This window comes from Nothoprocta perdicaria, unplaced genomic scaffold, assembly GCF_003342845.1.
Source record: "Nothoprocta perdicaria isolate Ctin4 unplaced genomic scaffold, notPer1 scaffold_54, whole genome shotgun sequence".
Lineage (NCBI taxonomy): Eukaryota > Metazoa > Chordata > Aves > Tinamiformes > Tinamidae > Nothoprocta > Nothoprocta perdicaria.
The window spans coordinates 3779984-3800997 of record NW_020455799.1 but is presented as its reverse complement, the minus strand read 5'-3'; the positions used below and the strand labels follow the sequence as shown (position 1 = coordinate 3800997).

The 21014-nt window shown below is 44.1% G+C and overlaps 1 protein-coding gene across 1 annotated transcript in view; it reads right to left on the bottom strand.

Annotated features, from left to right (window-relative positions):
* Nucleotides 1-10114, bottom strand: part of KCNH1 (potassium voltage-gated channel subfamily H member 1) — a 148837-nt gene extending 138723 nt beyond the window's left edge. The window contains exons 1-2 of the mRNA XM_026048408.1: nucleotides 9999-10114; nucleotides 9647-9753 (exon numbers count right to left, since the gene is read on the bottom strand). Of these exons, the coding sequence (XP_025904193.1) occupies nucleotides 9647-9753; nucleotides 9999-10021 (130 nt within the window). The 5' untranslated portion in view covers nucleotides 10022-10114. The remainder of the gene's footprint in view (nucleotides 1-9646; nucleotides 9754-9998) is intronic.
* Between the last annotated feature and the right edge of the window lie 10900 nt (nucleotides 10115-21014).

Here is a 21014-nt window from a genome sequence, read left to right as displayed (position 1 = left end):
ATAACACAGAGTGTCTCAGCTCAAAAGTATGGCCGGTTTGACCTTGTACTTACCTGCAGTCAGGGAGCAGTGTCTCTCACCTGCTACGCCAGCCCACGCCAGTTACAAGAGCTCTGTGAGCTCTGGCCTAGCCTGCGGAGCCTCCCATGCAAGAGAGGATGCTAAGGAAGTTTTTGCAAGTTGCCTTTCAGTCTGCCTTTTTCTGAGCCAGCTCATACCTGCTGTGGCGTGGAACAAGAGAAATGCCGCTGAATTCAGGACTGAAAAAGCCATCAGGACCAGGCCATGCAATGTGAATAACAGTAAGTCATATTGCACATACCTTTTGAGTTACTCCAGTGTTTGAGTTACCTATACCTTTTGAGTTACTCCAGTGAATGAACTGTAGTTAGCGACCTGTAGTTGTTAGCGGTGTCCCCTGGGGGTCGGTCCTCGGTCCGGCCCTGTTCAATTTATTTATTAATGACCTGGATGAAGGGCTGAAGTGCTCCCTCAGCAAGTTTGCTGATGATACCAAACTGGGAGGAGTAGCTGATAGCCCTGAGGCCTACGCTGCCATCCAGAGGGACCTGGACAGACTGGAGGACTGGGCGGCGAGAAATCTCATAAAGTTCAACAGGGGCAAGTGCAGGGTCCTGCACTTGGGGAGGAATAACCCCGGACACCAGTACAGATTAGGGGCTGACCTATTGGAGAGCAGCCCCGCAGAGAGGGACCTGGGTGTCATGGTGGACAACAAGTTGACCATGAGAAGGCAGTGTGCCCTGGTGGCCAAGAAGGCCAACGGGATCCATTAAGAAGGGCGTCTCCAGCAGGTCGAGGGAGGTGATCGTCCCCCTCTACTCAGCCCTGGTGAAGCCACATCTGGAGTACTGCGTCCAGTTCTGGGCTCCCCAGTACAAGAGGGATGTGGAGCTGCTGGAGAGAGTCCAGCGCAGGGCTACCAGGATGATCAGGGGCCTGGAATATCTGCCATATGAGCAAAGGCTGAGGGAGCTGGGCCTGTTCAGCCTGGAGAAGAGGAGGCTGAGGGGGGACCTGATCAGCGTGTATAAATACCTCAAGGGAGGCAGTGAGGAGGAGGGGGTGGCCTCTTTTCAGTGGTGGACAGTGATAGGACTAGAGGAAACAGCCACAAGCTGAGGCACCAAAAGTTCCACAGGAACTTGAGAAAACACTTTTTGACAGTGAGGGTGACAGAGCCCTGGAACAGGCTGCCCAGAGAGGTTGTGGAGTCTCCTTCTTTGGAGATCTTTAAAACCCGCTTGGATGCAGCCCTGTGCCACGTGCTCTAGGTGACCCTGCGTGTGCAGGGAGGTTGGACTAGATGACCTCTGAGGTCCCTTCCAACCTTAAGCATTCTATGATTCATTCTATGATTCTAACTACTAATGCAGCTCCTTAAGAGATTAAAGCCTGTACATCACAGAAAAATATGCACCCTGGTAATGACCCTGATGTCACTGTCTTCTTTCCTTGTCACTTTGACAGAGCACCTTGCTGAAGGAAGCTGTCAGTCAGCCCTGCCTTTCTGCATTTCTGCTGAGAAGATGCTAGTGACAATACTACACAGAAGGTACAAGCAGGTTGGAGGGCTCAGGAAAACACCGCAGGCTCTGGGAGCCCACATCTTCCTGACTGCCAGCTCAGCGCAAGGAAGCCCCAGGCCGCTCCCAGGTTGTGTTTCAGCAGGGCAAAGGCAGCTTTCTCCCTGCTGTGCTGCTTCAACAGAGCACGTTGCCAGCAGTGTCTCACCTGGCTCCTTCCCAGACTCTGTGCTCTGGGGCCTTTTCTAGCCACAGAAAGCCAGGGCATCTCCATGACCCATGGACAGTTTCCACAAATTAAGCTCAACTCTGAACCCACCCCACCGTGCGTGCACAGCACAGGCAGCGTCAAACCCTGGCTGGGCTTCCATGCCATATGGGCAGCCCCCTCTGCAAAGAGCAGGGCACATGTTGCACAGAGGCTGCCACTCAAAAAGCAGAGTAAACCAGATGGAATGGTTTACTGATTGGCCATTTCTGGATCATGTCCACAGAGAAAAAAAAGTATTCCGGGCTCAACGTATTTTTAAGAGAAAGAGAGTTCCTTAACACACCATTCCGAAAAATAAATAAGTAGACAAAAGGCTAAAGGCAAGAAAAGATTCAGCAGTGAAATCATCTTAGAAGACTCTGCCACAAAGAAGCCAAGAGTGTTTTGCAAGACAGCAATGTCCTCTACATTCCCCTTTCTCAGGGGCTCCTAAAATGATCTATCTGCATTTCTTCCATTTGTCCTTCCCATCTTCATATGAGAACTATTGTCAGGCTGAACAAATCCCTGTCTTGCCTTTGTGTACACCCTTCAGCTGATGCCCGATTACTTTTTATTTTACCCACTCCAACAGCCTTCACTAACACCGCAAGTTAAGTGGCCTTTTTAAGTGACCAGGACCTTCACATACAGCCTACACAAACTAGCTCTTTCAAGCAGAGTATTCTTCCTGTCCCTCACAACACTTCATATTGTTTTATTACTTCAAGCTACAGCCATTCTGCTACGGGCTGCTTGTAATATTAACCCTCATAGCACTAAAGCTGAATTACATACTCAGCATCATCTCTGCCTCTCACAGCTCCAACCCTGCTTTTGAAGATGCTGTGCACACATTTCAGAAACTGAAAAAAAAAAATGCAATTTTGTCCTCTTATTCTGGCACCTGAGATGCGCACTTTCATCTCATTCTGTCTGTGATTATGGTACGAGATGCTATTGCAAGGGGTTTGTAGCACGTTCTGAATGCAGCAAGACGAAAGGCTCTTCCTGATAAGTGGTAGAAGGTTGCTGCACAGCAAGGAGTTTCGATCAATGGAGTTCTTCCTTTCTGACTTCCTTGAGTACTACTGCTCCACTGCATTATTCATATTAAAAAAAGGAAGAAATTAACACTGTTTTATCTGCCGTACTGTTACACTGTTATACCTAGAACTTCCTATAGATCTGCCCACCGACAGGAAACAGCCAGATCTGCTTGGCTTCTGTCAAAAGCAGAAGACCATTTGGTTGCCTGCAATACTTGGGTACCTTTAGTATTTCCAGAGCACTGAAAACAAGGGATGTTCCAGGACAGAAGGTTGAATCAAGATGGGATGATCAAGATGGGCCTTCCACCATAAGAGTATCAGCACAAATAGGCAGACATGAAACTCTATCAAGCCATTCTATCTGCCCCCAACACTCCGATTTTTTCCCTCCAGTGTATTCTCCACTGTCTTGTTAGTCTCTCTTGAGGGTAGGGGATAAGCAGATGCAAGAATCCCATCACAAAGTGAGTGCCCATGGTGCTGCATTGTATGGGTTTTACACAGGAGCTTAGTCATAGCAGAACAGGGATCTGAGCTGTGGGAACACGCTGAAAGACTTAGCCAAGCTGTGACTGTGCTCAATTCTTTTCCTGCATACTAGTTTAATTATCAGAAGAATTTTACTTTTTAAACATTAAACAGTTTATTTAACTATTAAACAGGAAAGCTCTAAGTATAAACCAGTTATAAATCAGGTCGGAAACTAGAATTTCAACCTCCTTCAGGCAGCCCTCATACTCCTGGTGTCAAAGCGGATGTCCCTGCTCAGCCAGACAATCACTACTGGCAAGAGGCACAAACAACCTTATTTTGATGAAAAATGTGGGTTTTTTTCAGATTCAGTCTACGGGTTATTCAGGCATGGAGGAAAACTGCAGCATATATTTCAGAGCCCTCACAGCAAAACAGGAGCAATATTGCTTTATGCCCCAGTGTGCATTGATGTACGGCCGCATAGCGACTGTTTACCAGCGTTTCCAACAATACCACTGCTTTCATTTACATTTTGTGTTCAGTCTTGGCAACCTCGCTCACTGGTGAAGTTCAGAGATGATGCCAGTACACAACAAAGACGTAAACACTCGTGAGCCACGTTGGCTTCTGTTGGAATCAACGGGGAAATGCAATGGGACGAGTTGTGCTAGAAAAGGAACGATAATTTGGAGTTGATGGGGACGTAATGTGAACTGGGAAGAGATTAAAATGTGTAACCAACTTGCCAGTTGCCTACAGAAACAGCCTGTCTTGGGGTACCAAAACTACATAGCTAGTCTCAGAACTGGATGCTCCTAATGGTCTGCAAAGGCCTGAGCTTCAGGTGGTCCTTAAAGGCACAGCAATTTTAAGAGATTTCATTCAGGTCCCAAATCTTCTCCAGACTTCTTACTTCTCCAGTAGAAATCTCTGCACTTTATCATTTCCCAGGTGCAATACAAATACTGCTGACTCTTCCCTTCCCTCTTTTCCAGTCCTGGGTATTTCAACAGTGACATATTCTGCCTCGCATTAAGGACATCAATATTGAACATGTGATTTGACTTCAGTTGAGATCTTTAGAATCTTTCATAATGTTGAAGAAAATGAGATATAAGCAGTCTATTCCTGCTTCTCCCTCTGTGTCCATCACTCCAAGTATATTGATCGTCCTCCTTCAGTTTTTCCTCCTGCTAGCCAGAAACAGGCTAAATTGAAAAAATGAAAATCACTATCTAAATGTGCCCTCATCTGGGCCCATTTAACTAAAGAGGTCAAATTAACAACTGTTTCTCAAAATCCCAGTTGTTTAAATAAAAGTGTAGTAACTGGTGCTTCTTTCCCCAAAGTAAAACAAAACTAGTTTGTAAACACAATGAAAAAATAAAAATTGACAACTCAGCTGGTACCTTCATTGCCCTTGCTGAACAGGGCAAGTGCCTCCAAGTGGCACCACCTCTGTTATTACTTCATAGTGTTTCAATCAAAAGACCATCAGGCAAGCACTGCCCAAAACAAACAGCCAAGGAGCATGGAAACTGAAAAGTTAGGAGAAAAATGAAGTTTTTAACTGGGAGCACAGGTGAGTCCGATACTTGACCAACTAAGATAAAGAGCAAAAGTTTTCCCAGTTTTCCCATAGACTCCACCTCTCGGCAGAGTGTGGGTGCTGAACGAGAGCACGGCAGCTCAGTAAAGCAAAGCTCATTACACTGTGCCAGTAACGACCGACTTAGACCCGTGCCCAGCGCTTTAAAAGCTGCTGCCTTCATGTTTTCTGCAGCTGCTGCTACACCCTGACAGCGAAAGCTTCTAAAGGTCAGACCCTTACATACCAGGGAAGGATAAAGAAAATCAATTGTGGTCCCCAAAGGTGGAGTGCTGGGCACAGGGGTAAGCGCCTCACGCGGGAGCAAGGCGGGAGGAAAAGGCTCAGAGCTCACCCTTGCACCACAGCAATGCCCACACAGTTTGCCTGATCCTGAGCTCTCTGAATAACAGAGCAGCACAAGGCAGGGGAAGACAAAGGGAAGGCTCGAGATCTTCTTTGCATTTTCAGATAAAATGTTTCAGGACTATTATTGGAAAGTCTCACACTAAATATGTTTTGGGAAAATGACAACAGCTCCTGCTTGGGAATGTGCTACAAGTTCTCAAGATCAACATGAATTAACAGCTTTATGAAACCAAGCTACTTGGGCTTGACCTTCCTGAAGGTAACTAAGCTCACACAGATGGATTTCACAGAAGAGCAGATGCAGGTGTGCACAGTGTTTGACAAGTACAGAGCCAGACTTCAGTGGGAATCTCCGCAGGATACACGCTGGTTTACACCAATTCCCTCATTCTTTCCTGCTTCTGGTCCTACGCAAGGATTTGAGTTAGTGATTTATAAACCAAGGGCTTCCATCAGCAGACACTAGAGGCACAGTGCACATTAATATAAATTTTTCAGCCCAAATCAGTTATGAGAAACTCTCCCCAGTGGTAGAAAATCAAAAGTCTATCATTCTGAAGCAAATTTTGTTCTGTATAAATTAAGATTTTGTTCCCCTCTGTAGAAAGCAATAGATCCAAAGATAAAGTGTAACTGGAATCTGTCAAATTACTATTTAAGACCTATTTGCCATTCTTCAGCACCTAACAGCCTTCTTTTACATGAAGGTTAAAAAACAAACCAACCAAATCACAAATAAAAATAAAACAATTCCTCCTCCAAAAACCCCTCACAGTATTACATTTATTAACTAAATTCAAGCACCCAAGATCTAGAGAGGTGAATCCAAGCACAGATGGGGAATGAACCCAGCCTTTTGGACTCTCACCATGACTTAAGTACTAGGAGAAGAGCTGCTGCTCATCTGAGCCACTTTGCAGGATGCAAAGGGATGGTCTACAAGCCATCCTTCGGCTGCAGCTTCCACTGGCCACGCCTGGCCATGTAAATAACCCCTTTGAAAATTATTTGAAGTGCAAAGAGGACTTCTAAAGCTTCCAAAAAAAAGATTCCAATAAGCTATGATCAACTAAGACGAGATGCAAAATCTTTCTGAATATATCAGGTTGTATCTTTCCTTGTGTGAAGCAGCACAACTTGACTGATTTCAGTGAGGCACAGCACTGATTTGATTTTCCCGTATAAACATAAGCAAAACTTTTGGTGTAAGCAACACTTCTGCACTGGGAACTTGCATCTAATCACAGCAATGGAAACACTCGCATGAAAATGCTGCCAACCTGTCCGTTGTCATTTTGCAGCCCGTATTAAAGGAAGCCTTCACTTCATCCCCTTCCAGGTATGACCAGGAATCCCCGCTGACTGCAGCAGGATGGCAACACTGAGAAAAACCTGCTGGTTCTGCACCTGCTTCTTCCAACTGCTGCCAGTTACCCTGAAGAGAGCTACATCTGTAGGAAGCAATCCCTCTAGCAAGCAAAACCACTAATTATATATTTGCTAAGAAATCGAAGGCCCAGCACAAGGACCCATGAAATCCCTACTGCAACTTTATTTCAAGTGCTGAAAAGACAGACAATCGTTATTGGAGGAGTGAGTGTAAGAGGGAGAAAGAAGAGGCCACATTAGAAAGAGCATCCCTACATGTAATCACTATAAAAGGCAGAAAACAGTGTAGTTTTTTCTGAATACTACAGCCAATGCTATTTCTAGTATCAATACTGTGACGTGCAACGAAGATTGCAGGTGTCCATATCATGCCAATCAACATCTGTGTGGATTATTCTTACAGCACAAACAAGCCAACACTCGCTCTTGGTCATCTCCATGGAGAGCAGTGTGTCAAAAATGGGTATCGCTTCTAGCAGTATCATCAAATATCTCCAACTATAGTTGACATATCTAGCGTAGGATCAGGATATAATTCTTAGCCAAAGAAAGAGATGACTTCAGATAGATAAAACATGAAGATTGACCTGCACTAATGGTATCTACTTAGTTCACTTGAAACTCCTGCTTTGTTCTCTGTTTTTTCCAAATAGATAAGATTGTGTTATTAAACAAGCAGAAGTACATTTATTTGGTTGTCTCATTCATTCAGCAGTACAAAAACTGAAGAACAGCTTTTGTTTTTTCGTGACTGCAAGCACATACGTATAGGGGGCAGGTAAAAAATAACAAAAAATGTATTTCTTATCTAATATATTGGTTAAATAGAAGAAAAACAATCAAACCAGAAGAAATATAGAAGAAAAATAAAAGCAGAAAAAAATATTGTAACAAATTTCAAGGGCCTTTTAAAAGTCTTTAAAATGAGAATAAGTTGAAAGTTACCATGGCCATTGCCAAAGCAGGTAACCTCTGTAGTTGCAGGTTATATCGCAGAAAGAGCAAAACAGTCCAGCAGATCTGGTGCTAAACAACTAATGTTACATAAAATACACTATTTTCTATGATGTGGCTCAATCTCTACGAAAAAGTTCAAAGAATTCCTGTTTGGGGCATTTTGTACTTACAACTATTGTTGCTAGTCTAATAGCAGGCAAGATATCTCTAAAGCAGAAAATCCAACAAGCATCACAGCACTGGGTTTCTTTACACTAAAAAATGAGCTGCCGGCTTTATTATTATTATTATTATTGTTATTCCCATGACCATCCATGCACACGGCAGAACTGCCGTGGCTCTGCTTTCTGGCACGAGCACAACGCAGCCCCTGCACAGCTGCGCGTTGCTGGGGCTGCCTCTCCCAGGGAAGCGCACAGCGGGGCGGGAAGCATTCCCTGCTCCACAGTTCCCTTGCTTTTCAGCGGCAGGGAAGGCAGGCGCCCCAGGCTCTGCTACAGGCCATATGCTGGAGCAGAGGCAGAAGAGCAGCTCCGTATCCTCTTGGTGCCAAATCACTGTTAACACTGAGAGAATTCCAGACCCTCCTAGATCCCATGGCAGCCGCTTATTTACTTGGCTTTGGATGGATACATCCCTACGGCCACTAACTGGCTTAGGATAAGAAATGAGCTTCAGGAGGAGTAAACCCTGGAGGCCGACAGCACTAGAGGGAAGGGAGCACAAAGCAAGGCCGTTATTCAGCTGGTGCACACAGCTCTTCTGACGGGCTGTGTCAGCAGAGCTCTGCTCCACAAAAGCCCTGACTAATGGCGAGGTGTCAGAGGTCATGATGGCTTGAACAGGTTAAAGAAAAAGGAGCAGAAGAGAGAGGAAAACAAAACTGCATATAGATTTCTCCCCTAAATGATGGCAAGAGCCAACTGCATGTGCTTTGGCACCACCTTCAAAGACCAGATTCATTCAGTTAGCAAACAATCAGCCCCACAGATGCAGGGTTCCGCATTGCTGTCGCAGTTATTATTAACCTCATAAATTACATGAATTGCTTATGTTTCTCTCACCAGATGCCAGCAGTCAACAGTAGCTAGACACGTGAGCTGAAAGACCAGGGTCTCCACACACAAAGGCAGGCCAGATTCCCTTTCCCCAGAAAACTAGTTCCTTCCTTAGGATAACTGAGACACAGCAATGCCTTAGTTAAGCTAACTGGAAAATTACACTGCAGCCACTCACGTCATACTTTCTGGTGACTGTTGTATCCTAACACAATGCTGCTCTTCGCTGAAACGAGAAGCAGCCGCTAGCAGGATACTCCTGCAAGGTACCCTCTCCATAGACAGATACTAATAGCTTCATAGTCAGAAGGCAAATATCTTTAAGACCCCAAAAGTTACAAAACACAGCCTTTTACATGACATTTGGCTGCTCTTTTCAAGTCAGGCAAATAAAAGTTGTTGTGCCGTAGCACAGTTGACACGAGGGTGGGGCAACAAATTTTGGGAAAGTAGCTAATCTGCTGGCATGTGCAGTCACTGACTCAAATTTTCAGCAATTTCGTGTCACATTTGGGGAATGGTTTTGTTTCTGAAATGAAAGACAGTTTCATCTGCAAAAGTAGAAAGAAATTTATTCACCAACTAAAAAGATATATATTTAAATGCTACTTTCATCATATCAAATTTCAAAAAAAACCTCCACATGTTTTCTGTAACAAAAAAAATGTTTGCACTAATCTACTTCAGGTATTATTGCAACTATTGAAACCTTAGCAGTGTTGCCTTAAAACATCACACGCAAATCGCTCTGAACATCAGAACAAATTAGAGACCTTGGCTGCATGTGTGATTCTCATACCCAGCATTCTTGGTCTTCCCTTGCATATTAACAGATAGAAGTAGGCTTTATTTCACCCTAAATTAAACATCACAGTACTTCAGGCTGACAGACATGCAGCTGACACTATAATTTAAAACAATTTCACACACCTACATAACAAACAAACATGTCAGCTACTTACTGTTCTTCTTGTACATCAGGATTTCGAAGGAGTTCATCTCATAGTTCTCAAAAGTTTGCCGGACCTTGTCAATTGTATCTTTGTCTGTCAGCTCTCCATACATAAAACTGCAAATAAAACAAGGAATTCATGTCAGATGTTAAACAAGAGCACAAAGCCATTTATTCAGAGTATGAAGAGAACTTATTTAGAAATAGCCCTTCTTTGATTTTGTCTCACCTGCAAAGCATAATTGACAGATGCAGCCCCGGGAGATTAAAGTCAAAACCAGAATAAACAGACTGTTTTTCCCTCAAGCAGTAAGAACAACACTAGAAGCTATTTAACAGAAGATAAATCTGTTCTCAAATACCTGCATGTGCTGCTTTTTTGCATAACTTCTGCTCTGTGATATCCTGATAGCTTGCAAAATCCATCGTTGCTGTACACAATGGGCCAATCCACTATCTGGGCATTACCCAAGACAAAATTAGTATCTGTTTGAGAGAACACATCAGTTAGACATTAGATAAGCCTATGGTTGCATTAGTGGAAATATTAAGCTCAGGATCTGATTCTGACAGCTTCGGTCCCCACACAGCTGTTCCCACATACTACTCCTGCTGCAATCAACAGGATTATTTCCTGTTTTAATCTTAAGTAGACCTCAACCTTAAGAAAATTTTAATTATTTGCACAAAACTGAAGAAATTGACTTTATGCAAATGCAACACATGATGCTGGGCAGGTGAAATTCATCCTTAGTGTGAAGGCAGATTCACCAGCCCGTTTCCCTCCACGCCACGTGCCCTGACCCATCAGTTTGACTCCCAAGTCTCCACAGAGGCAGCTCAGTGCACGAGGGAGCTCTCTCTTCTGAGCGCAGGCTCCGTGGCTCCTCTCAGCACACCCATCGCTGCTGGCCACTCAGACTCAAATACTTTGTGTATGATGCAGTATGATGCGCTCCAGCTTAGGCACAAGCCACTCAGCTTAGCCCTGACATTAGTAGCAAGAACTTTCAGTCGGTTATCCGAGCTAGAATCAGCTTCAGCCCCTAAGAACAAAGTGAGCAGCATTCACGCCTCCGTACTTGGGGGATCTTTGCAGGCTGCTTTTGCTTGTTTGAGATCTCACACAAACAGCGGGCATACTCAGTGCCACAGACCTGTGCTGCTTTGGCTCTTGTGCACTGCAATAACTACAGCTGTGCCGAGCAGGACAGCAGTGGCACCGGGGGGCAGCAGGAGACAGGGGCTCCCCGCATGGCTGCAAAGCCCCACCGGGGCTTTAGGAAAGGACAGGCAGCCACGAGAGGCTAAAAGCCAGTGCCACAGAAGGACAGTCTTTAAGGGAGGCCGCTACGCTGCCTACTTTGCAGGACCCTCACTGCTCACACAAGCACAGCTGCCACCAACAGCTCCTGCGAGCGAGAGATACAAACAAGACATTTTACCTATTAATTACAGAAAGTTTTGTTTATTTTAACTTCCCCTTTCAAAATCTTTTGTCTTGTTGCAAACTTTAAATGACTTTTATAAATAAAACATTCCTGTAGCTATCTAAATCCATTGCCCAATCCCATGTGCAAGATTAAGTGTATCTTTATACACTCTTTAGAATGAAATATGCCAGCAGTATAACCTCAGGACATTTTAACTGCTTTGTTTCTCACAGCCTCTTTTAAATACCATGGTTTTTGCTTGGTTGAAGCACTTTTTTCCAGAAACAATACATGTCTTTTACCCTTTCCTATAAATAAGCAAGCCAAGTCATTTCTCATTGCTAAAGCAAGTGTTTTTGAGTGTTTATTATAAACATGGCATTGTACTGTGTCAGGATATTTTTAAAATTTCATCAGGAAGCACAAAAAAATGACAACAAAATTTGCAAATATAAATGCTAGGTCACGTTGTGCCCTGACCTCTATGATGTTGATTGCTTCTTGCATTCATTCCTTCCCGCCTTCTCTCCTCTCTAAAGGTAACAGACCCTCCTCTCGGCTTCCTCAAGAGCTCCTTGAAAAACATCTTTTAACTTAAGTAATTACTTTCCTTACACACTTTCCCTTCGCTCAACATTGTCTTCAGTCAAGTAATCTCCATTTTCTATTAGTAGCTGCCGAGGGTCCCTTTCCGACCACCATTACTGGGCTGATCCTACTTTTCTCTGGCTACCAATGCTTGCTGGAAGTAGGACAGCACTCTCAGTCCCTCTTTTTAACAGGTAAAAACAACGCACGGAGCCCCGCATTCCCAGAGGAAATTAAAGTTCAGCAGATGAGACTTCTTCAGGACAGCTCCTAGATGTCCAGTTCCCACAGCTGGAAGCTCCCAGCACAGCGCTGGGGAAAGAGAAGTGAGAAGCACTAACAGAACAAACAGAAACATTCAAGCGACAGAAAACACTGAGAAAGGCTGCATTTTAAGTTTTACCTCCCCAATAGCATTTAAAATGTCCATATTTTAACATCAGAACAGCTCTTGAACAAGCAACCACATGACTCCTTGTGCCAGGTGAACAATCCCACTTGGTTATTTTTTGGCCCAAGGAAGCTTGATTTTTCTGTTGGCTTGTTTGCTTTGGAGGGGCAAGGCATGAGAAGGGTGCTCAGAGCACACGTCTCCCTTGCTCCCAATGGCTGAGCACTTTGGATGTTCTCCTAGGAAATTAGGCACTACCTGAAGACTGCAAAAGCTCAGCCTTGAGTTCAGGCCCTGAGTAATGGTTCTAATTACCAAGTCATTGAATGTAGAGATGCCAACATCCTCACTAGGAAAGTTCAAGTCAGCTGTCTGCTGCTCTTCATGTGTCTCTATAGGGCAATCCTGTTAGTCTATACAGTGCGAGCTTCTAGGGGGAGGCAGGGGATAAAATGCTTCATCTGACTATCCAGGTTGGGCCCAGATGCGACTGTCCAGAGATCTTTATGTGCCTATGGAGCTTTAATGGCATAAAACTTGGGCACCTAACAATTCAACAATTAAAGCAGGTTTCACATCCTTCCCAAACCTCTTAAAAGAAAAAAAAAAATAACACATAGGTGGTTCCTTGCCTACACAGAGAAAATGTCTGCATTTCTTCGGCAGGAGTGTCTCAGACAACAGTGCCTGTGTGAACCCCAGTAAGACACAGCACAAAATAAGGATTCCCACTTGTAACTCCCCTGCATTGTCTATTCTGACAGATAACCCGGAGGTAGAAGGGCTGTACTCATTCCCATCATTTACATTCAATTGCATTGACATCCCTGACAACGTGCTGCTTGGAGACAGCTCAAAATCTGTTAAACAGTTGTTCCTACAGAAGAAAATATTAAATAGTAACCACTGAGGCAACTACTGCCTCTCGCTCTCTGCAGGCGCACAGGGTTGGAGGGGCCGGGAAACAGCTGTGGCTCTGTTGCACAACGAGCACGAGGGAAGCTCTCGAGCAGCCCGGAGGAAGCCTCGTGGGGACTTGCAAGTGGGTCACCCAGGCCAAGGAAAGAGCAGGTCGGAGGAAGCCCATGAAAAGGAATTCATTGCTAGGCTCTCTTCAAGGAGAGGGAATAAAATATGCATGTGATAGCAGCAGTCCTTAGACTATATAATGACCTGAGGCCCCTCTCAGCCACGCGCCTCCCTTACCCTGGGACCAAGCCCAGCATTTCTAGCATGGCATTAGTCGGGTCAGCAGGCCTGCCTGGCACAAGGAGAAGCCAGAAGCATCGCTGACTGTCGACTGTTCTTGTGAGCTCTAAGAAGAGCTGAGGTAAGAATGAGAGAAGGTAGATTCATTTAAAATAAACAAGTAAATAAATAAATCTTGGGCTTCTGCGCAGCTTCACAGAGGTCTTTGGCACAGATTGAGCAAGATGCCTGTTCCTGCTGCAAGAACAGCTCCCATACTAGACCTGGAGCATCCCAAAGGCAGCATCACTACCTGCAGAAACGGGCAGGTTTGGCTGAGCCCGGTCTGCCACACAGGCTGCTCACGAAACACCGCGTTTCATACTCTCCAGACTGCATTTTCACCCAGTCAGCTCCGTTCAGTGTGGTCGGTCCACATGTCAGCCCTTACACACTCAAATGTCAGTCCCGTTTTGGATTACCGCTTTAAGCTAGTCACAGCTGCTTTAAAATGATGAGAGAAAAACATTTGAGCTGCTTCCAAAATGTAAGAATGGATTTCGCTCAGTCACCAAAACCAGCACCTTCTTCCACTCACACAGTACATCAGTACCTCATCAGGGAGGAATCCTGTTTGGAAAATGTCTTTCCAAATAACACCAACCCTTTGACAACAGCAATAGCAAGTCTGTCGGATATACAGCACCAACAAAACTACCCTATCTACTGAATCTTGTTGCTGTATATACTGCTTAATGGAAACTGGCCACTGGCTCCATCCCCTAAATGCCTGAGGGCAGGAAGTCCCACACGGACAGGTAGCTGGTGAGGACTAACTGGGAGCAAGAAGAGACTTAGACTGAGACTGGGGGGGAGGAAATGAGCTTGGGGGCAAGGGCTCCTTAGCTTCCATGCTGCATTAGCAGGGCACAGGAGCCAGCACAATGTACAGGAGGCAAAAGTCACGTGTCGCCAGCATATGATTAAAGACTATATCACAGAGCACAAAGCACAAATGAGTTTCCAAATAATTCTGCTATTTACAAGCTTGTGACTTTGCACCACAAGTAGTACCACTGTAATACAGAGGGGGAAAGAAAAAAGAGTTGGTTTCATTTTTGGTAAGGAATATATTTCACGGAAACAAAATACTGTTTACAAATGGCTATATCAAAATTGCTACAGTCATGCTTGTGTTATGTTTTTTTGCATTAACAATTTGCACAGGATAGGTATATATGTATTTTTTATTCAAGTTGAGCCTTACCTCTGAAAATGAAAGAAAACCATTGGTTGTTAGCCACACTGATTAGTTGTATCACTCAAAAGTAACCTAGAAGATTAAAATCTGCCTCTAAATCAGTATAAATGAATCAAACTGAAAGGAATTTGAAGAACCTATTCAATTCTTTTTTTGCACCCATGCCATTCACGGCTTACTCTACTGGGAGGAAAGGCACTGGAATCAACCTAATTTTCATCTTAAGAGCCATAAATGTGTCCAAGGAAAGTACAAAACTGCTCAAAGGACAGAAAAACTACTCAGACAGTCAAAGAAAGCTGGGAAGGCAGAACTGCCCCTTCCACACACTTTCCCATGTAAGTCAATGGAGTTGCATGGCTACAAACATCGACGCTGTGTCGCTTGGTATTCATTTCTAGAGCAGGAGTGGCTCGATGTCTAAATATCCCATTAAACAACCTGATCTCCATATAGAATAATGACATAGTGGCCTTAAGAATGTACATCTTTAATATTAAGATTAAAGTATACACCGAGGTTGCAGCTTAAAATAATACAAAACAGCGTATCATAAAATCCTCCAGACAGGGTCATCTGGGGTTACAAGTTTTACAGAAGTTTTATATAACGAAATACTCATTTTACAGAAACAAAAGGGGATTTAAAAGCTTCTCAGCTGCTAGAGCATGAACAAAATCCACTAAACACTGACATTTCATTGCTCTACTCTAACATGACTGATACAGCATGCAGAGAATAGTGCATGCACAGGCTGAAGAATTATTAAAAAATGTTATTTCATCATACTTATCACAAATAACAAAGGAGATACTAACAAAAACTTCAAGCAAATCAGTTTTAATCATTTCTAAAAGAAACCCTGATTTCAGCCAGCAACATACATAAAAATGGCTCAATTTCAATCCCTGTTATTTTATATTGTTACTGTAAATATTCCAGAATAAGCCTCTACCACAAGAAAAATTTAAATTGAAGAGAACAATGCATTAAAGGAACATCAGTAGCTATAAAGTCTGCATAATTATCTGTGTTTTAGAAAGTAAAATAGAAATTAGTGCAGAATAATGGAAGATGAATGGCTGCAATGGCAAGTGCACAGAAGCTGTCACTCCTGCTTTACGCACGGCACCAGCGTGCGCCCATCTCTGAGGTAGCGGTCATACTGAGAGTTAAAAAAGAAAAGCCATTTAGACAAAAATAGTGGCTAGCACCAGTTAATTTTCAGAAATGAGAATGTTCATCAGCCGCAGAAGTCATACATCGTGCCATTCTTTATTAAAGGACAAAAATAGTATTTAACAGTGAGATTTCACCACTTAATTGGCTAGGATTCTCCCTCCCCGAGTCTGAGCTTAAAAGAAATCCAGGGAAACACATGTTTTAGTTGCATCAGCTATATAGGTCTTCCAGCCATCTATAAAAGCCATTTGATTTACTGATTACTTCTACAGCCATCAAGCGCCTTAAAAGCATTTGACAAAACCCAACTCTTTGCTCACTTTTAGCTATCTATCTGAGTAACAAAAACACATTAACAAATTCTCCAATGAATAGATCTCACTGAGATTTGTTTTATGATCTTGTTCCAGTATTTAATGCAGAAATAGATTGATAGGTTGAATTATCATAGTAGAACTTCTTGTGCTTTCAGAACATTAAATTTAAAATACATATCAAACAGCCACATTATACTTTTTCCTTACTATAAAAGTCATTTTAAGAAAATCAGGTCATATATTTGAAATGCAGAAAGACGCACACACAAAATTAGAAGCTCTTGGCCTAGTAAGAGCCAAAGAAATATTTTATATTCAACTCAAGCAATACTGAGGTGGAAAAAAAAAGTTGTAGACATTTTGATGTATTGACCAATTGCATGAGAAACACAGTGTCTCCTTCGTTGTTAACTTAGGAAAGGAGGAAGATCAGAAGAAATAAAACCCATTCAACGGTTTCCTTCTCAATTTGTGAAAGTGTCTCTAACACTGAGTCTACAAGTTGTCCCCTGTGGTCTACGATGGTCTGCTGTTTGCATCCCTAAACGCACCGATTTGATCAAGACTAATAAACCGACCTATGCTCACAGATCAGGATAAAAATGCTTTTGGAGGGAATCCTGAATACAAAGAGTTCTGTGGGATTAGAAACAAAAGGAGATGGGCACAAACACTTCATTGGTTCATCCATCAGATGTTAGATTTATGCAGGATAAAATCCACTTTGCACAGGGCAAGCCATAGTAATGCAAGAGAAAGAAAATCTTGCACTAAGACCAATCTGCACATACGGTACCAGTTTATCACTGGCCCTGCGCTTTTCTGTGCCAGCTGAGGCGTTGGCCGGGCGCTCTCTGTGCGAGGTGCAAGCAGCATTTGGGAGGTCCAGAGCGCTCGGAACAGTTACGTTGATTTTTTTTTTTTTATGCTGAAATTAGCACACTGAAATCAAGCGATTGTCAAGAAAAGATGGATGAGACTTTAAACTGGCAACAAGGAGCAGAAAACCTCGTGGATGTCTGCACCAGGCTTCCTAGGCAGACTGTCTGGGAGACATGAGAGCTAGGATAGCTTAACCTTCATCTCGGAAGGAATACATCAATATTGCCCATCCCTGCACACATTTAACTTTCTTCACTCGGTAGCTTTATGTCCAAAACAGTCACTAAAATAAATTTCCCTGTTCCACAGAGCCTCGCCAGGTCACACCGGAACATAATTTACCTGCAGCACAAGGTTTTTGAGATGGTCCTCTCTCAAGACCAAGTTTCACCCCGTATTGTTTGAAGACTCAATAGACACTACGGAAACTCGTGAACTGGCAGGAAATCAAATATATTCCATCAAGAAAGGAAGAGAAAACCTTACTGCACCCCAAAACATGGAGGAAATATGTCTGCACTGCTTCTAGTCCCAGTCTGACCCAGCTGCAGCCAGGCCTGGGCCTCCACATGGTGCTTTCTGTTCTGAAAAGAGTGCCAGAAAGCAGCGGGCAGAGCCAAGCTGCCGCAGGCACAGAGTGGCCAGGCTAGGGAGCAGTTATTTAATTGAAGTGTTCATGAGTATTTTTTTCAAGTGCAAAAATACGAAAATACAGCTCAGTTTAGTTTCTCACTCTGCACATTAGTGTCTTCTGTGTTTCCCTTTCGCTGAAGGCAAAGACAGGTTGCTTGGCTTCTGAGCTGTTTATAAGGAAGGAATTTTTCTCATAGGTCTCAGGCAGGGGTGCAAGGTTGGAAGGGCCAGGTTGCAGAATGTTTACTGCACTGGGACTTTACGGTCTCCAGTGGAAGTAATGCCATTAATCAAGGAAACAGCTGTTACTCCCAGGATTTGTGTCTGAAAGCACTTTTTTTCCATCCTTCTGGAGGAGGCTCATCTCATCCTCCAAGGCGCAGGCTTGCTTCCACACCTGGTGTCTCCTTAGGGAGTTCTTAGGGGATTTAGTGGAAGCAAGACATTCACACAAGCCCTATGCCCTCAGACGTGCCCTTCCTCCAGCCTCCTTTCATGATCAATAAGCGAGTAAAGGCTTGCAGCTTCCACTGGAGCTGCAAAGCCCTGCGAACACAAGGTCTGGTAGGGCCATCCTTCCACATGAAAAAATCTCATGCATCTCAGGGAGAATTTTGACCATGGAAGGACTACCGAATGCAGACAGCGATTGTGTAAACCTAGAGTATTTTTGACTCCAGTTATTGATAAAGCAACAGAATATCACATAAAATTATTTTTTTTCTGTAATTTACTGCATCATTTGAATTGAGTACCACAGCCATGAATCAAGATTATAACTATTATTGTTATAGTGTTTTGTATACTGTTGAGTGTATTATGTTACCCAAGGGAAAACATTAGTAGCACAAGAGCAGTAACCATCAGGGGCTAGTGATTATTTGCATGCTGCACTGTTTTACAGCCTGCTCTCATTTTCCATCTCATTGGACATTCCAGTCTTTAAATATTTCAATTCTTCAAACAATTTTTTGTTAACCGAGCCCTACATGCAATGTTTTTCTAATTCTCCCTGTATAGTTTAAATTAAAAAAAAAATACTACTTTTAAACATGAAATATAAGGCAAGAAGGATCCAGTGTTTCAGGTCCTTAGGATTTTTCCCCAGACTTTTTATAGGATGTAGAAGATACTCATTTCAAAGAAGGAAGATGCTTATTACGCTCACAGTCCATCCAACAGGTCCTCCTGTGAGATGAAATAACAGAGGTCCACAGGTCTTGCCTGAGGGCACTTTATATATCTCTTCCCATGGATGCTGCCTTAGGACTACCCCACCCCAGAAACCAAGGATGGACTAAGACATTGTTAATTCTGTCTTGACTGTAGCACAGGGAAAGGAAACACACTGCCGCTTCTAACCTTAACTTAGCTCTTCTGGCTGGCATTTAATGAATGAGAACCTAAGGAACCAGCAGTGGCTCAGTTTATTCGCAACCTAAGGATAAGCTCTTGCTCCTAAAATCTCTTTAAGAAACAAAACAGGCAGAGAGAGTTTGGGGTGAATCTTGCTGGAGATGGCAAGATATAAATACAAGCAAAATACTAACCCTAAGGGAAAACCCCTCAGCTTGCACTGTTGTACACTGCTACTACCTTTAGCAATCAAAGCTGCAGCAGCTTGCCAGGCTCATACCTAACGTGAACTGCTGTCCAAAGAATTACTTGCTAAATTACTGGTAAAAATAGCATAATTAGTGCTGTCTTTACAGTAACACTTCCAATAGTGCTCGCATGCCAATTACTTTACTGCCATAAGGCCCCTTTCCCTGAGTTAACGCATCAGTTTCAGCTCTGCCACTGAATTCCTCCCCTTCCACAGGAGGAAGAGAACCCTCCTCAAAGTGGGAACGCTCCTGTACGTATGCATCAATGTAACATCTCTTGGCACTGCTTACCTTGCAAGTGCCAGCAAATAGGACGTGACAAGAAGCCCGGGGTTTATTTGACAAATCCCAAATGATCTAGATAGTTTCACTGTGGGTCACGTTAGTACCCAGTTGAATGAGATGGAGAAGGGGGAGCCAAACCTTAAACTTGACAGGCCCGTTTAAGCGCTCCTCCTGCGGGCATGCCAAAGGCCAAGCAGGCTGGCCACAAAGAAAGAGGCAAGAAGGAGCAGGGATGTTTCCCCACTGCCCCATGCCGACCAACACTGTGAGGCCAGACACAGAAAGGAAGGAGGCTGGGCTGAAAGACATGGAGGTCTCGTATCTGAACTGATTCACACAGCAATTTAATGCGATGCCACCACATTACAGCAGAGCTCAAGGGTGCATTGTGGAAGGAACGGGCTTACAAACCTGAGTCACTTGCCAGAGCTTCTTCTAATACTGTGCATCACTTCCTATCAGACTTAATCTAAAAACTTGTATTTTTTACAGCCCTCAGGACTTGCAGAGCATTTGGAAACTGGGTGCTGGCGTTTTACCTGTACTATCTAGCACCAACACAGTCTTAATAATGAGGGAAAACGTGGGGAAACAGAGCATAGCTCCTGCTGCATGACCTCCCCTCTCATGCCTAGCCCCAACTGATTTGTTGAATCAGTTTTCAGTGCTCTTGGCACTCCAAGGCAGTGGGGAAATTTGGGTTTTAATGAATTATTCACTAACCCAAGGCAGGTCAAGAAAAGCGTTAGCTAACTGGCGTTGGAAGACTGGAGGTACAGTCTGCATGCAATGAAATGCAACAATTCATTTCCAAAGAAGAGGGCAGGATTCACCACAAGGATGGCTGGTGTTTTTACGGACACACAGTTTTCAACCCTTTCTATAGGAAAGTTATGGAGAAAAACAACCTATATAGGATATTGCAATCGTATGTGAAAACAGGCTCTTCTTGGTTCTTATCAAAGGCTATTATTGGAGAAATAACCGGTAATTAAAAATAAACAGGCTTGAAAGCCACTCTTTGTAATCCTTCGACAATGTGGGTGTTTAGCAGCTTCTCAAAAGAGCTAATTGTCTTTACGTTATCAAAACAGAATTGACCATAACCTTTTTCTAAATAATTAAGTCATCTTGCCTTGTCTTCATAAGGATCCTGCATATTCTCCATCACGCTGCAAGTCCCCTAATCTCTTCCGAAGTCAACGGGAGCCTCCAGAAACGGCAGACCTCGCGCTCGGGGCGTTACGCGAGGCGCACGCCGCGGCCCCGCGACCGGCACGAACGCTCCGCGCTGCCCGCTCCGCGAGGGCGCCGCTTCTGCCAAGTTCCCAGGCGCGCCAGCCTGCAGGGCACTGCCGCGGACCGGCACGCAGGTGGGAAATTCGAGGCATTTTCCACTCCACGGTCTTCCAAGGGAAAAGACCTGCCTGCAGCACGCCACCGAAATACATAAATGAGGAAATGCAATTTTTCTGCCCCCCAGACCTCAAAGCGGCGAAACTCTCTGCTCACTTGCAGCGCTTCCCGTCAGGCGGGGCGCGCGGGGCTCCCGCGCCGCCCCACGCCGCGCTCCCCGGGGCCATCCCGGAGCCGCGCGCTGCCCCGCGCGCC